The 17,245-nt window shown below is 40.5% G+C and overlaps 1 protein-coding gene across 1 annotated transcript; it reads right to left on the bottom strand.

Annotated features, from left to right (window-relative positions):
• Positions 1-14,388: 14,388 nt before the first annotated feature.
• Positions 14,389-15,132, bottom strand: LOC149164306 (uncharacterized). The gene has a single exon (XM_089429434.1). It carries the CDS (start codon positions 15,130-15,132, stop codon positions 14,389-14,391), a length of 744 nt encoding a protein of 247 aa, XP_089285560.1.
• Positions 15,133-17,245: the final 2,113 nt, after the last annotated feature.

The following is a 17,245-nucleotide window of genomic DNA, read 5'->3' on the forward strand; positions in this document are numbered from 1 at the left end:
CAAGGAGTGGTGAGTAGAGGCTAAAAGAATATGATAATATTCTCTTGAATAAATCTTGATTCCCATTAGATTTTCTTCCAATTCTAGATATTTCACATTCATATCTTCTTGAGGAATTAGAAAATTAACATTCGTGTTATGCTCTATGGAGCCATTTGGACACTCATTGTTATCCAAGACAAGGTCTTGGTCACTGTAGGGAAGTAAAGGCAAAAGAATATCAGGAGAGAATTCAGGGATGGTTTATAAAGGAGAAGTAATGGGATCAACATGAAATACATCAGCATGGTAATGAAAAGATGGCTTACCAACTTCAATTTCAGCTTGTTCCATTTCTAGAGAATCTATCATGGATTCTGAAGCAATACAACTTTGCTCCTTTTCATGCAAAGTTTCTTCATTACTTACATCACTAATAACAGAAATTTCCTTGTCAACACAAGGGATTATTTCATTGGGTAATGAAGATAAAAGATGATGAGAGATGATAGGGGTGACAATTTCCTCCTTTGAGGCCTAAGATTATCCTTGACTCACATCTGAAAAAGAGACAAAAGTTGGCATAACGAAAGTAGGCATAAGATTTGGTTGATTTGCAACATGTGGATCATTAGAATAATTTGATGATTGATTGTCAATATTTAGTTCAGATTTAATTCGCTCCTTAGAAAGATAAACCAATCATTGAAACCATTCAACCTAATAATCCCAATCCATGTCTTTCAAAGGAAATCTAAAACAAATATTTTGAAATCTCTTTAAAAAATATTCCAATGATTATTCTCGTTTCATTCTAAGGTTACTAATATTTTTACACAATTCCTCCAAATTGAACTCTCCAAAAGAAGATTCAAACTCATCCATGAATTGTTCAAATGAATGGATAGATATGGGTGGCAACGTTTTACACCATGCTTTGACATGACCTTCAAATGTGAGAGTGAACATTTTGCACATGAAACCTTGATGAGACACATGATTCAATATGAAACTTTCAAGAAATTGGCAGATATGTTCAAATGCGAGATTTCACCCTCACCATCAAAATTATTATTTGACAAGTGATTATCTATTTTAATAGGAATTATGAAACCTTCATTTCTAGAAACACAACTCCAAATAGATGTTTTGGAAGGATCCATTTCAAGATAAAAATAAAATAAAAAATAATAATAATAATAATAATTAAAAAATAAAAAAGATGTAAGCTCCATAGGGTTAGCTTGTCATCCTCCCTTCTTCTAGCGCCAAAACTATTGACAGTACATTTTTCCCTGTCAAAAAGACTCTAACTAAAGGACCACTGAGCCCTTAGTGTTGGCTCCTCTTGAGTCTATTGACCTACTTTCCTCTCAATTCTCTAGTGGACAAAGGACTTGGGACTCAATGTGGATTCCAAATCATGGCTCCTCCTGGGCCAATTTGTAGAAAATCTATGACAGGTTAACCCGATAATCCAATATAAATCAAAGCAGAATACCATAACCTACTTCTACTATCAATTTGCGGAAGCTTAAAGATCGAGCTGAACAATATAACCAGAAGAAGAAGAATCAATGGCACAATACACATGAAAATACTTTGGGGAAAGTCTCATATAAAAACCCCACACTATTGTATTATCATACATGGTGGAAATACATAGGAATTATACAAAGCCTTAGCTCTCACAGCTAGCCAGCTCTCAGTACAATCCTCACAGATGCTCACAGGCAATCTTGGCTTCTCTCCAGCCTTCCTCTCTACCCTCCAAGCTCCTATTTCATTGCGATGTTCCTTGTGGATGATTAGCCTATTACCAAGTGGAAAAACAAGCCTTCAAAACTACGCAATCCTTAAGGATGAATCCTTGACTGCATGCATGAGTTTTCGCCATGAGAAAACACATGCAACTGATAGTACATTGTCCTTGAACATTAATCTCAACTAGGTATTTCTAAGAATAGACATGCATGAGTTTCTGATGAAGGAATCTTCAGTTAACTAGAGTAGCACTAGTTGAGTGCATTAGTGCATCAACTGACTGTTAACTCACTATTAGTTCCTCAAACAGTTTGGAACTAATTTAACTGGACTTAACTCAGTAAACTGAGTTAACTAATTACAACTCAAATATAACTCAATCTTATCTCCTTAATTTAAGGGATAACTCTTGCATGACTTCAGAAAGACTTCTAACTTGAATTTCTCCAACTAATTAATTTAAAATTAATTAATTAATTATTTCCAAGTAGCTGTTAAGACTAAATTCGATTTTAATTCACAATTTAATTCAAGGAAAAATTCATTTGGAATATTCTTGTCGCCATATTTCAACACTCCCTCTCAACAAGAAAGGGATTATCTGCCACCCTGATCCTGTCTCTATGGAACTCGAATTTACACTTTGACAATGCCTTTGTCAGAATGTCAACATCTTGCTCCTCTGTCGAAATATACTGCAGCAACATGATCTTCCTCGCTACACGGTCTCTGAGATGATGATACCAGATTTCAATGTGCTTGGACCTATCATGAAATACTAGATTCTCAGAGAGTTTGATACAACTCTGATGATCACAATAGATCACGCTTGGATCCATCCTCTTATCAAACAAACCAGCTAGGATTTTCCTCATCCAGATGGCCTCACATGATGCCTGACTTGCAGCCATGTATTCTGCCTCTGCTAAGCTGAGTGCAACCAACCTATGTTTCCTGCTGTACTAAGAAACTTCCACTGACCCAAGGTTGAAAATCCCTCCTGATGTGCTCTTTCGATCTGATGGACTCCCTGCCCAATTTGCATCAGTGAAGTATAGCTTCACTCCCTCTATTCGTCTGTACCATAATCCATAATGAGATGTGCCTCTGAGGTATCTCAATACATGATTTGTCGCCTTCCAAAACATCTTGGTAGGTTGAACCATCGCTTGACTCAATTGTTTCACCGCATAGCACAAATCTGGTAGTGTGTTCGTTAAGTACATCATTGAACCCATAAGTTTCCTGTACACAGTAGCCTCTACCACTTCTCTTGAAGTAGCAACCTCCTTCCTCCAGTTACCTGCTAGAGGATTTTACATGGGCTTGCACTTCTCCATGTGGAATCTCCTAAGTATCTCATTGGCATACTTGCCCTGAGACACAAACAACTCCCCATCCTTCTGCCACACTTCCATGCCAAGGAAGTAATGCATGAGACCCATGTCTTTCATCTCGAATTCTCTTTCAAGGTCCTCCTTGCAAGACATGACCAACTGATCATCACCAGTCAATATGAGATCATCAACATAAAGTACAATGATCAACAGCTTACCTTTCACCACAATGTGGTACAGGTTCGCATCCGCTGGTGTACCAAGCACGAGGTGCTTGCTTCAGCCCGTACAACACTCTCTTGAGTTGGCACACATGCAACTCATGATCAATGGTCTCAACACCTTCTGGCTGATCTATGTACACCTCTTCCTCAATCTGGCCATTGAGGAATGCAATCTCCACATCCATCTGATGGATCTTCCAACCCATCTGTGCTGATAGTGCCAATATAGATATGATAGATGAGTACCTTGTGACAGGAGCAAAAGTCTCATCATAGGCAATCCCCTCAACCTGTGAAAAGCCACAGGCAAAAAATATTGCCTTATGCTTCTCCACACTACCATTAGCAGCTTGTTTTACCTTGTAAAACCAACGTGAACTCACAACTGACTTGTTCTCCGGTCTTGGAACCACGTCCCAAACACTGTTACGAACTATGGAGTCATACTCCTCCACCATAGCATCATCCCAAATCGGCTGCTGCATTGATTCCTCAAAGGAATATGGCTCAGTCTCAACACATTCCCTAGCAAGGGCCATGTATCTAGTGTACCTCTCAGGTGACCTCCTCTGTCTGCGCTGAGAAGATGGTGATCCCACATTCTCTCTCGCATCCTCCAATAATCTGTCAGCTTCTCTTGTGCGCTTCCATCCATCTCTGGAAGACTCGCTTGAGTGGATGTATACACTCCTGGAACCTCTGCATGCGGATGCTCCGCATCAGTTTGAGGGTCCTCCTCCTTAGGAACCAACAGTTCCTCCACAGCATGTAGTTGGAGCTCCCTCTCAAGGGAAACTCACATGGCCTTCTGCTCATCAAACTTGAGATCTCTGTGAACCACTGTCCTCCGGCTAGTAGGCAAGTACACTCGATAGTTGTGAGGTGTATTATTGCACCCCACAAATATCCCCAACTCTGTTTTTGGCTCAAGCTTCTTCCGTGCATTCTTTGTCACATGACAATATATCGATGAGCCAAAGATCCTAAAGTGACCCACATCTGGTCTCTTACTGGAGAAATATTCATCTGGTGTCTTCATCCCAAATATGTGATGCGGGCTTCTATTCAGAAAATAGATCGCTGTGTTGCATGCCTCAGCCCACAAGTGAAGTGGTAGGCCTTGTTCATGCAGCATTTCCCGTGTTGCCCCTACAATAGTTTCGTTCTTCCTCTCGGCCACCCCATTCTGTTGTGGGTTATGAGGTGCCGCCAACTCTCATTTAATTCCTTCCGCTGCACAGAAAACCTTAAACTCTTGAGAGACATTTTCTCCACTGTTGTCACTTCTCAAGGCCTTGATCTTCTTCCCTGACTCTTTCTCGACCAAAGCTTTGAACTCACAAAACTTTGTGAAATTTTGGTCCTTCTTCTACATGAAATAAATCCAGCATTTACGAGAATAGTCATCAATGAAAATCACATAATACCTTTGCTTCACTGTGGATGCCATCGAGAATGGTCCACACAAATTAGTATGAACTCACTCTAAGATAGCCTCTGCTTGACTGTCTCGATCATGAAAGGAAGACTTGGTGTAATTTCCCAAGGTACAACCTTTGCATGAGTAAACTTTCTCAAGTTTACCTTTGGGAAGTTCTTTAGATATATGTTGCATTATCTTCAAAGCCCCATGATGCAAATGGCCCAACCGCCTATGCCACAACTCGCCAATATCTTGCCTTTGCACCAATTATGCTTTCTTATTCAATGTTGCACAATCATCTACCTCTAGTTTATAGAGATTCTTCACCCGAATCCCTATCCTCTTGTTCTAACCCATGGCTATGTGTCTTAGGAATGCCTTTCCTTTACTGAAGACAACATCATAGCCTTTGTCCTCCAACATCGTGACCGATACCAAGTTCTTCTTCAGTCCAAGCACATGCATCACATCTGTCAAGGTGAGAGGAGCTCCATGCTCCCTCTGAAAAGCAACCATGCCCACTCCTGAAACACTATACCTTCCGTCGTCACCCATCTCTATGCATATCTTGAGGTCTTTCTCCTCCAAGGCACTGAATAAATTTTTATCACCTGTCACATGGAATGAAGCTCCATGTCAATATACCAGACACAACCCATCATCGATGACACCATGCATGCGATGAGGGTAAATTCCATTTCGAACTGAGAGGCTAATGCCTCACCTTCCGATCCTTCTGAGGATCCCTTCTTGGACTTATTCAATGGGCAATTAGTTGCATAATGCCCCATATTATGACAATTAAAGCATCTTAGTTTAGACATGTCACCTTTCTTCCCTCCATGAGAAGAATTCGATTTGAAATGGGAAGCCTTCCCCTTCCCTTTCCTTGCCTTACTTGCTAAGGCCAGATTTTCATCATCATCATTCTTGGATGAAGAACCATCTTGTTTTCTCCTCCTGATCTCCTCCTGCATAAGATCCGACCACAGTTGTTCCAAATCCAACAGTTTCTCCCTTCCATTCACAGAGTCCTGGTAGCTATTCCAACTCTTTGGAAAGCCAAGGAGAGCGAGGCTCACCATATCATCATTGGCAGTAGTTATTCCCACACTGCCAAGCTCATCTCTGCAGCTGGTGACCTTGTTCAGATATGTGGAAATAGTATCGCCCTTCTCCATCTTGATTCTTCAAAGCTTATCCTTGCGCGCCAATTTCCTTTGGTCGCTACTGTTCTGGTAGAGGTCCTTCAATGTATTCCACATTGAAAATGGAGTATCCTTCCCATGGAGACTCGAGACAATATGGTCTCGAACTCCCTCAAGGATGATCTGTCTCACCTTCGCCACACACTTCTTCCACTCAGCCAACTCTTGTGCATTAGTTGAAGCTGGCTTTGGGATTTCTTGATCAATGAATTCCTTCAAGCCACTGTCTTCTAATACAGCCTCCATTCTATCTTTCCATGCTATGTAATTCGAGCTACCTTCCAAGGCATACTTGAGTCTCAAGCCATAGGACACCATTGGCCAACCTTAAAGCATGATATGAATTCAATTTTCACCTGCAACCCCGAACTTCAAACTTCGAATTCTCTTCTTAGTATATTGTTCACAGCTCTGATACCATGTAGAAAATATGTGATAGGTTAACCCGATAATCCAATATAAATCAAAGCAGAATACCATAACCTACTTCTACTATCAATTTGTGGAAGCTTAAAGATCGATCTGAATAATATAACCAGAAGAAGAAGAATCAATGGCACAATACACATGAAAATATTTTGGGGAAAGTCTCAGATAAAAACCCCACACTATTGTATTATAATACATGGTGGAAATACATAGGAATTGTAGAAAGCCTTAGCTCTCACAGCTAGCCATCTCTTAGTACAATCCTCACAGATGCTCACAGGAAATCTTGGCTTCTCTCCAGCCTTCCTCTCTGCCCTCCAAGCTCCTATTTCCTTGCGTTGTTCCTTGTGGATGATTAACCTATTACCAAGTGGAAAAACAAGCCTTCAAAACTATGCAATCCTTAAGGATGAGACCTTGACTGCATGCATGAGTTTTCTCCATGAGAAAACACATGCAACTGATAGTACACTATCCTTGAACATTAATCTCAACTGGGTCTTTCTCAGAATAGACATGAATGAGTTTCTGATAAGGGAATCTTCAGTTAACTAGAGTAGCACTAGTTGAGTGCATTAATGCATCAACTGACTGTTAACTCACTATTAGTTCCTCAAACAGTTTGGAACTAATTTAACTGGACTTAACTCAGTAAATTGAGTTAACTAATTACAACTCAAATATAACTCAATCTTATCTCCTTAATTTAATGGATAACTCTTGTATGACTTCAGAAAGACTTCTAACTTGAATTTCTCCAACTAATTAATTAAAATTAATTAATTAATTATTTCCAAGTAGTTGTTAAGACTAAATTCGATTTTAATTCACAATTTAATTCAAGGACAAATTAAATTGGAATATTCTTGTTTCCATATTTCAACACAATTTCCCTACTTCCCTCTCGGTCCTCCAGTGTAAAAAAGACTTGAGACTCACTGTGGGTTTTACAAACTCATGAACAGTAAAGGAAACCTAGGCTTGATCAAGAAACTACTAAAAATCTAAGTAGAATTGTTAGTCACACAATTCTAAAAGGTAGAGGTGACTGGTCTTAAATCCCCCCCCCAGGGTCATACCACTATTAAGCATTCATCAATTTATAAAATGAACAAAATTGCATATATATAAATTTTAACAAAATCCTTCTTCAAATAACAACGCTAAATGAATCCCACAAAATATCGAAACATCTCATATAAAGTGTTTTTCAAAGAACTATAATAGAGTATAAATAACACTTTGAAGTTCGGATCTCAAGTTTTACTTAACATTGATAAGAAATCATGTGAGTATTTCCTATAAAATGCAATTCCACAACTCAGGTAACCAATAACCATAGATGCAACCTATACACATTTCTAAGATCACCCTTAGGTGTTAGTGCACACAGAGATTATATTTAAATAAACTCTTTAGTGCCATTTATGGCTTACACATGATTCATACATTCAGAAAACTATTTTCAAAAAATGAAGGAACTCATAAAAAACTTTTATAACAAATCAACATTAAAGAAAAGGGACATTTTTTTTCTGAAGAAGCCTTCATACTATTAACCTATGCTTGCAAATCGAGATAACTCAAGCTATAGGTATCATATTATCATTCAAATACCACACAATCCCCTATTAGCTACAATCTCATTGTTGTGATGAACCATGATCAGAGATATGTAATAAATCATCCAAAATTTGTATTCTAAAGTGACAAGGTTGTTCATGCAGTAATGGTGGACCAAGAAACAACACCAATAAAGAAACCCTTCAAATCTGATTTAAATCCTCAGATCAAATACACCTCCATCTAGTTCTTTATGTAGTCAATCATCATATTCAATGTTCCAAACCAGAAAGAAATCTGATAAAATCAACGCACACACACACACATATATTTTATATATTAAGGGTTGAAGGGTGTGTGTGTGTGTGTATATATATATATATATATACACGCCCTTCAACCTTTAATGTGCAAAACACGTTCACACCCTACTTGAAACAGAGGTAACTTTCATATCTATGTTTTTTTTTTAACAAAGTCGGTTGCTATATTAATGGCTGAAAAAAGGAGAGGAGTCAGAGCTCCTGAAGTACATTAGGTATCGATGGCAGCTTGGATCAGGAGAGTTACAAAATAGGGATCTCTCCTTGATCCTTTTTCTGCTTGTTCTAATTCTAAAATTACCTGATCTAGTGTAGATTCTTACATATTGAAACAACCAAAATTGACTTTTACAAAACATTTTAATCTATTTCAATATGGCTAATTTACCTTGCGGTAGATTCCTCCGGGATCCATTTCAGGCTATTTGGCACTTGAGGAACTAGGAGCAGCTTTATTTCGCTTATCCATCATATACTGCAGGATTGAAATCGATTCTTCCGCGTGGCTGCATCGATTTGATAAGTGACTAAACTGATCATGCAGAGAGGCCACCCTATGCAGAAAAAGATCTATTTCAGCCCGGTATTTCTCGTTCAAGATGCGGTTCTGATCTTCAAGCCTCGTCTCTAAAATCCTTTGTTGATTCTCCAGAATGCGTTGCTGGGCCCTGACTTCCTCTAGCTCGGCTTGCAAGTCTGCACAATGCAGACAATCTTCGCTGCGTGCCATAGTTACTGTTGCGGGAGATTGGGAGGATAAGAAGATGCGAACGAAGGAGGAGGTAAAGCTCACAGCGCAGGGGACCGAAAGGGTGGGGAAGGCAAAAAACTCAGCGGAAGTTATGAGAGTAAAACGCCTGTAGGCGCAGAAGACTGAAGTAGATAAAAGAGAGACTGTCCAGAGGTTCGAAACAGAGCTTTGAGGGCAGAGAATGATTCTGGGACAGAGGCAATAATTTCCGCGGGAAATCACATGAGAACAGGAGTGATTGGGAGCCAAGCGACGGAGGGAGATAGCGCTGGGGAATGAAGGAGGGGGGAGTAATATAGGAGGGAGCTGAGAGGAGGTGAGGCGGGAGAGAGGCCGTCCAGTCACGGGATACTGGAGGGTGATCTGCTGGCAGACCTGAATAAAATCCAAATGAATCCATGAGTCAGATCTATTGGGAGATCTGCCGGCGAGCATGATGTGATTATCCCACTTGATGTATATCTTGTGGATTTCGTGTCCTTGTGATATCTTTTTGCAGAGGTCAATCCCATTGACAGCCCAAGTAATATGACTCATTTCAGACCTGTCAACGATTTTGGGCTTGGCGTTGATGTTTTCAGTTGGGATCATGGCAAATATTGAAGAGTTTCCCTGGAGTTGCATCTTAAGGTGCCAACAGGTCTTCCACACGCATTGTTGGCGCTGTCATCAGCCTTCTTATTAAGATTTCGGAGAATATGATAGTATTGGATGTCTTCCATTGCCTGGTGAAGGATTTGGTTTCGTCTATTAATTTGTTGAAGCAGAGTGTTGGGAGAGTTTTGCTGATGAGCCATTAAGTGAATTACAACTGAGGAATCCCCAAATACCTTTGCTTTCTTTATTCCCAATTTACCTAACTGAGTTAGGCCCTGAAGCAAAGCTAGAGCTTCGACTCTGTTATTCGAAACCTTCCCTAGGCTCCACTCATATTGAAGGATACACTCACCATTGGCATTAATAATCAGTCCCCCTGCTCCAGCTATACCAGGATTTGATTTGGATGCCCCGTTGAAGAACAAGGAATAGTAGTTGCTCTTTTGTATCCAATTGGCAAATTCCTGTTCTTTTAGTCTGACTTTCCATGATCTAGTTTCTGCTTTGTTCTAAACTTCACTCCTGTTTCCTTCCTGTACTTTATGTTGTCTGTCCAAGATGTAGCTTATTAAGTCTCGTTCCTCGACACTATATTGTGTTGCATCGATTCTTCCAGTGGTGTTGATTGAAATAGTTTCCAAAGCAAGGATTTTAGCTTTGCTGCAGGCTGTTCGTGTATTTGTGCTCTTGTCTTGAAAAAAAAAATTGTTTCTAGCTAGCCAGATTCGCCACAGCAAGGTGTGGGGGAGAGTGTTCCATACTCTCTTCACCAAGTTACTTCTTTTTTCTTTCTAGGGACAGCATTTTCTCCATTTGTAGATTGTCTCAGCTATGGTGTGTTGAGGATCCCAGTTTAAATTGCCAATGGAAGACATCTTTCTCCAGCATTCTACAGCAAATGGGCATTCGATGAATAAATGATACATTGTCTCTTCAGCCTTGCAGCAATTGGGGCATCTGGATGGCCCATTAATGCCTCTTCTTTTAAGGTTCTATGCTGTTAGGATTTTGCCTTTCAGCAAAAGCCATATAAAAAATTTATTTTTGGGAGAGATTTTGTTCACCAAGCAATTTTCCAATGAGGCCACGGACTAATCTGAAAAGTGTTGTTGCATATGTGTTGGTGGCCTGCTCTGACTGTATAATCTGTTCCTGTTGAATCCCAATGAAAGCCATCCATTTCATCTTCTTTGATAGGAGCCTTGCTGTGGAGAAGCGTCTTTAGGCAGCTGAGACTGGGTTCTAAGGCGTTGGGAATTTCTGGGAAGGACCAGCCAGTCCAAACATGGGAATGAGGATCCCAGCTGGAGATTTGAGCTAGCTTATGGATACCTTTCTCGTTGAGGTATTTGATGACAGGAGTGGCTTCTTTATGCGTACTCAAAGGTTGTTGTCCCAGGATTTTGTCAGTTCCAAAGTTTATGCTGGCTCCCCCCCTGGGACTTTCGAAATATTTTGGATCATCATAGGGAGTGCTTTCTTGCATAACCTCCAGATTTTAGTAGAGTCTTTGTTGGGGATATTGGAGTCAAGAAGATGTTGTCTGGGGAAGTTTAGATACTTGATCTCCAGCACCTTTTTCCACCACGTTGAGGGCCCTGTTATTAACCTCCATACAATTTTCGCGCCAAAGGCCAGATTTAAAAATTTTGGTGCTCTGATGCCAAGGCCTCCTCTATCTTGGGTTTGGATAACCTACTTCCAGCTGACTAAATTAAACTTGCTTTTGTCACTCTTTCCCCCTTGCCAAAGGAATTGGCGAAGGGCAACTTCCAATTTGTGGTGAAAAATGGCAGGAGCCTGATAGAGAGAGAAGCGATAAAGGGGAAGGGAAGTGATACCTAATTTAAGGAGAATGATTCTGCCTGCAGGGTTGAGCCATAGTGTTCCCCATTGCTGCACTTTCCTCTTTACTTTGTCTATGATCTTGTTCCAAGTTTCAGCCTTCAGAGGGCCCAAAGTCACTGGCATGCCAAAGTAGGAAAAATGGGTCCATTCAAAATTGCATGTGACACCAAATATGTTGGCAATGATGTGGGTAACATGGTTTGTAGTGTTCCATCCGTAGATACAGCTTTTGAGCTGATTTACCAAGCCTCCAGAGTACTCCATAAATTGATCTAGTAGTTTCTTGAACCTTCTTGCAATTGTAGTGGAGGCTCCTCTGATTAATAAGGTATCATCAGCGAACTGTGAGTGATTAATATTTTTTACTCCGTTCCCAAATTTGATACCAGTTATAAGTCCCACTCTTCTATTGTGGTCCAAAGCTTGACTGAAGGATTCTGCCATGAGAATGAAGAGATAGGGGGAAAGGGGGCAGCCCTGTCTGAGACCCCGGGATGATTGGAATGCTTCACCTGGTCTACCGTTGATCAGGGGGGAGATCCAGGGCCCGGATATACAGGCAGCAATAAGATTAATGAAGGGAGATTCAAAGCCCATCTTATTTAGAACAACAATTAAGAAGGAGTGCCTTACTCTATCGAAGGCATTCGCCAGATCAAGCTTTAAGACAAATCCTTTCTCTTTTCTGGATAGACTTGAGTGAATGGCTTCTTGGACAAGAAGAATGGAGTCAGTGATATGTCTGTTGGGTAGAAAGCCTCCTTGATTTTCATATATCAAAGAAGGGAGGAGGGGTTTGAGTCTAGTGGCTAATATTTTAGTTAGAATTTTGTAGGAAGAATTACAAAGGGAAATGGGGTGGAATCTAGAGAAGGAGGAAGGCCGGTTTTCCTTGGGAATGAGGGCTAAAAAGGTGGAGTTGGTGAATCCTCCAAGCTTCCCTTTCCTTTGCACCCACCAAATCATCTTTATCAGGTCTTTTTTTATCACAGTCCAAAACTCCCTGTAGTAGCAGATGGGGAATCCGTGAGGCCTTGGCACTTTATCAGGATGCAAGCTCCAGATTGCTCTTTTAATTTCTTCTTCTTCAATTTCTTTGCTAAGATTATCATTCATCTCCTTTGTAACTCCTTTAGGCAGATACTGGAGCAATTCAGAGTAGTCTTCTGCCCCTTTGACTTCAGTTAGGAGGTCCCTGTAGTGCTTAGAAGCATCATTCCTTATTGCCTCTTGAGTGTTGTGCCGATTTCCTTCACTATCCAAGATTGTATTTACATTGTTTCTGAGCTTTCGAGCAGTGGCCTGTTTGTGGAAGTAAGTTGTATTTTTGTCTCCCCCTTGGAGCCATAATTGTCTGGATTTTATGTGCCATTTGGTTTCTTCCTCCCTATTAATATAGCTCAGTTGTGCATATAATGCGTTCTCTTGCTCTTTGCTTTGCTGCGTTAGTCCATGCTCTTCAATCCTTGCCTGCACATCTTCTAGCTCATTTTTAACTTTCTTTTTGGTCTCCTCTGGTTCCTGGTAACTTTCTTTGGCCCAATATTTTAGTGCCTTCTTGGTTCTTTTTAATTTGGTTTCCCAAATAAAACATGGCGAGCCTTCCACATGCTGGCTCCATGTTTCCTTAACAATTTCTCTGGCCGCAGGGATCCGATTCCAAAGAGGACTGTATTTAAATGGGATGGGACCGAGAGGACAATGGGTTTCCAAAGTTAGGGTGATGGGATAGTGATCAGAGGCAGAGGTACTGAGGATGTTGGTGTATCCTACAGAAAAGGTTGAGAGGAGCGAGATGTTAACTAGAAATCTGTCTAATCTTTCCATTATATTGCCACTACCAATCCTACGATTGCTCCAGGTGTATCTGCAGTTTTTGGGAATGATATCAACTAATTCATGGTCCTGAATGATGGCCTCCAGGAGATCTCTAAAGGGATCTGAAGCGAAGGTGCCTCCCATTTTTCATTGGCATGCAATATCAGGTTGAAGTCGCCTGCGACTATGATGTTTGTATTTCGTTCCCCATCAATGCTAGTCTTCAAATCATCCCAGCAAATTTCCTTTTCTCTGTAATGGTTGGGTACATAAACATTATATATGATCACTGTCTGATTGCCTGTTCTGCTGTCAAGAGTAGTTCTGATCCAGTTCTGGTGGGGATTTGCAGCAGTGCAGATCCATTTGTTGCTGTCCCAAATGGTAACAATGCCTCCCGAGGCTCCTCTGGATTCGCTAATACTTCCCAAGTATTGTTTCTGTTGATCTATAATTTTTTTCATTTCATGTTGATCTTGTTTTGTCTCCTGTATCAGCATTATTTCTGGCTTCTCATTGTGAATTAGATCTCTGAGGGCAGCTGTTTTGGAGGGGTGCCCTAGACCCCTGTTGTTCCATGAAAGGATTTTCAACATGGCGCATTGGGCGTGCGGAGAGGTGCTCGCCTCTCTTGGTCTTTACCACTTGTCTCTTTCTCTTGGTGTCCAAGGATGAAGGACTCTATTGGAGTTTGTGTGCCCATTTCTATGTCCTTTTGGGCGTTCTCGTCCCTATGTTTCTTAGCGGATTTTCTGCCAGGTCCCGGTTTTTTGTACATATCGTTGGTTGCTCCATGTTCTTTAGAAGAGCTTCTGGTAATCCTTGATGGGAGGGGCTCAAGAGGGGGTTGAGAAGAGATGATCTGAGGTTGATGGGAGTCTGGGGGCTCAGTGGAGGGGTTGTCAGGAATGGAATCATCAGTGGAAAGGATAAGAAAGGGGTTGGAGGAGGAAGGGAGGGGTGGATCGGGGAGGAGGGGGTCAGATGGGATGAGAGAGGAGGAGGAAGGGCGCTGAATAGAAGGACCAGGATTGTCAGAATCCTTGGAAGGCTTGGGGGGGGGGGGGCTGATTTCTTCTTTTTAACAGGTTCCCAATGTCCGTCTTGCTCATCATTTTCTGCATTTACAATTTTAGTGCATCTGTTAGCAAAATGCCCGTATCGTGACATACCTTACATTTGAATGGTATCTGCTCATAGTCCAGTTGTTGTATATGGCTCCAGTCATCCACTTTTAGCTTTATTGCTTCCGGAAATCCTCGACCTAAGTCCACTTCGACACAGATCCTTGCGCAGGCTTGCATGTTGTCCTTGGGCTCGCTACGATCAATGTATTTGCCAACAACATTCCCTATGGCCCGAACCGACTCATCTCCCCAGCAATGGAGAGGTAAGTGAGGGAGACGGACCCAAACTGGAACAGCACTGGGGATATCCAGTTCCGGATCGAAATCTGGGGTCCATTTATTGAGGTAGAGACCCCTGGAATCCATGAAATACGGCCCGTTTCTGAAGATCAAGTCCTTGTCTGCTTTGGATTCGAAGTGGAATGTGTAATACCCTCTTCCGCAAAATCTGATTGATATTTTCCCTGGGATCTTGTCTGACCAATTTCGTTCGACCCATCTTTGAACTGTTCTTGGCGAAGGCCAGAGGCCTGTAAACTGCCCTATGAGTCCTTTCTCAGCGAGAGATAGCGCTGCCATGCGAGGAAGGGTTGGAGGCAGCTGAACTTCCTGAAGAATGTCAAGTTTTTTAACAAATTTCGAAATTGCTGGTCTGGGGCGCTGGGGAGGGAGAGATTTTACCAGATCCGAGAAGGCTCTTTGAGGATCGTGATCCTCCTGAGGCGGATCCGGGAGGGCCATGGCTGGGGCCAAGGCCCAGGCCGCTGCGCTGCTCTGCTGGGGTCGATCTCCTAGGGCTCAGGTGCGCGCGCAGGTCGTCCGGTTAGAAATTTAACTTTCATATCTATGTTATATACACAGATAGATAAGCATTAAAACGATAATGATACTAGAAGGTAACACACTGAGTTGGTGGGACCAAACCAACTAGCAACATTGCCTCTCTGATATATTAAATCACAGATAGAGAGCTTAAAACAACATATGGTAATACATGGGTACCAACATTTGTATTATGAAATCCACAGTCTTACATAAACTAATACAAGAGAATATGACCTACTCGTCCTGACGAGCATTTTGGAAAACTTAAAACAATATAAACATTGAGTAATATGACCACTAACCTAGCTCGGGTCCAACATTAGACTTACATAGTAGTTAACGTACATGATAAAAATAAAATGAGCCATGCTCGATCTCAGTACACAATAGAAATAACGACAATCTGAATGGACTCCAATCTCAAATTGGGATGATACCAATGTTGTCTAAAACTAGAGTAGACCATAATGGTCTGGTAGAAGACTCGAACGAAGAATCCTCGAGTCTCAGTTACTATCAAACAAGCTTCCAAATGAATTGATTATTGGGTGCATAGATTTTGACTATTGGTCGCATTTAAAGAGTGAAAAGGTGCACAAGTATCGCACTCCAAGGGCCCACGTGATGTGTTCTCATTGGAATTTATAGACACGAGTCCACCTAAAACCTAGTTGCGAGACCTATAGAACTTCATTAGTAACCCTTAAAATAGTAATCAAGCTTTATCAATGCACTCAAACAATAGGTTTCTGGCATAATTTAAATATTTACCTCATGACCTTTTACATTGTCTAGTTTTAGCATGATATTCCATTAATTCATAGAAAAGGGACCATGTGAAAGAAAAATTATGGTTTAGAGAAGGTTGGGAAGGATATTATAGCAGCAAAAAGACTTTGAATTCTAACCCCAATAGCCATAAAATCTTGAATTTGAAGGTCCCCAACAAAAGAGTTTGGATTCCAACAAGAATTGTCCGACATGATGAAATTAAATATAGATTCTAATCAGTTGTGTCTAAATCGTGATACACCTTAGTGAAAGTCTCCAATTGATTTATTTCATAAGTTTGTTCATCTCTAATTTGATTTATTAGTAAGATTGTCCTTGAATCATGCAATGATAAACCCTCATACATTAATCATCAACCCGGGGATTCATGGACTTATAAGATACAAACATACTATGTGCTAGATTACAACCTAAGCTATCTTGAATGCATAACAAATAAAAACATTGAAAATCAAAGTTGCATATTACTTCAAATAAATCACGAATTCTTCTCAAACTTGAATAATAAATGGGGATTAGTCGGTTCAAGTGATAGCAATGTAACCATGACCTTTAAAGTCCATTTGCCTCACATAAACTACGTTTTCAATCTACATTCAGTTGAGATGAAGAACTCATTAAATATTCTAATACCATATATGATCACATAAACAAAATTATGGTTTAACATAGATCCTTAATGAGTTTCAACCAATTAACAATCACTCTAAAACTTTCTAAGAAATAAGACACATGAGCACAACATTGATATAACTACAATCAAGATGGAAACCCTACAATCTATCATCTACAATTGTATACTTTCTTCCTAAGAAGGGGGATCAACGTTATTTAAAAGTAAGCTACCTAAAAACAATCATTAAATGCTAACAACAAAACAACAAGATAATAAAGCTCAGAGTATCAATATATTATAAAAAGGCTTATACATACAATGTTATATCTCCCATTTTTTTGTCCTCCTTCCCACATTACAAAGTCTTATACATATTTATAAGAAAATCCCATCAATGGATAATATCAATGTCTTTTATATTATGGATTAGAGATGTTGGGTAGCGTAGGCCCCACGTAACAGTTTTGGGGCTCAAAGCCCGCAATTTTGGGTAAAGAGTATGGTAAAGACTCTGCGAAGTGCGTGGAGTGCGAACTGTAAGAAGTCAAGTCAAAGGGTTGTCCGCCCAAAATAATTTAAAATAATAAGAAGTAAGTTAGCCTACCCATGGTCCACGAACCA

The sequence above is a fragment of the Pinus tabuliformis genome, chromosome 5_1 (genome assembly GCF_031772625.1).
Source record: "Pinus tabuliformis cultivar Carrire ecotype Pingquan chromosome 5_1, CPIR1, whole genome shotgun sequence".
Classification (NCBI taxonomy): domain Eukaryota; kingdom Viridiplantae; phylum Streptophyta; class Pinopsida; order Pinales; family Pinaceae; genus Pinus; species Pinus tabuliformis.

Excerpts from the sequence above, each read along its gene's own strand:
- LOC149164306 (XM_089429434.1), bottom strand. The coding sequence starts at position 15,132 with ATGGCCCTCCCGGATCCGCCTCAGGAGGATCACGATCCTCAAAGAGCC.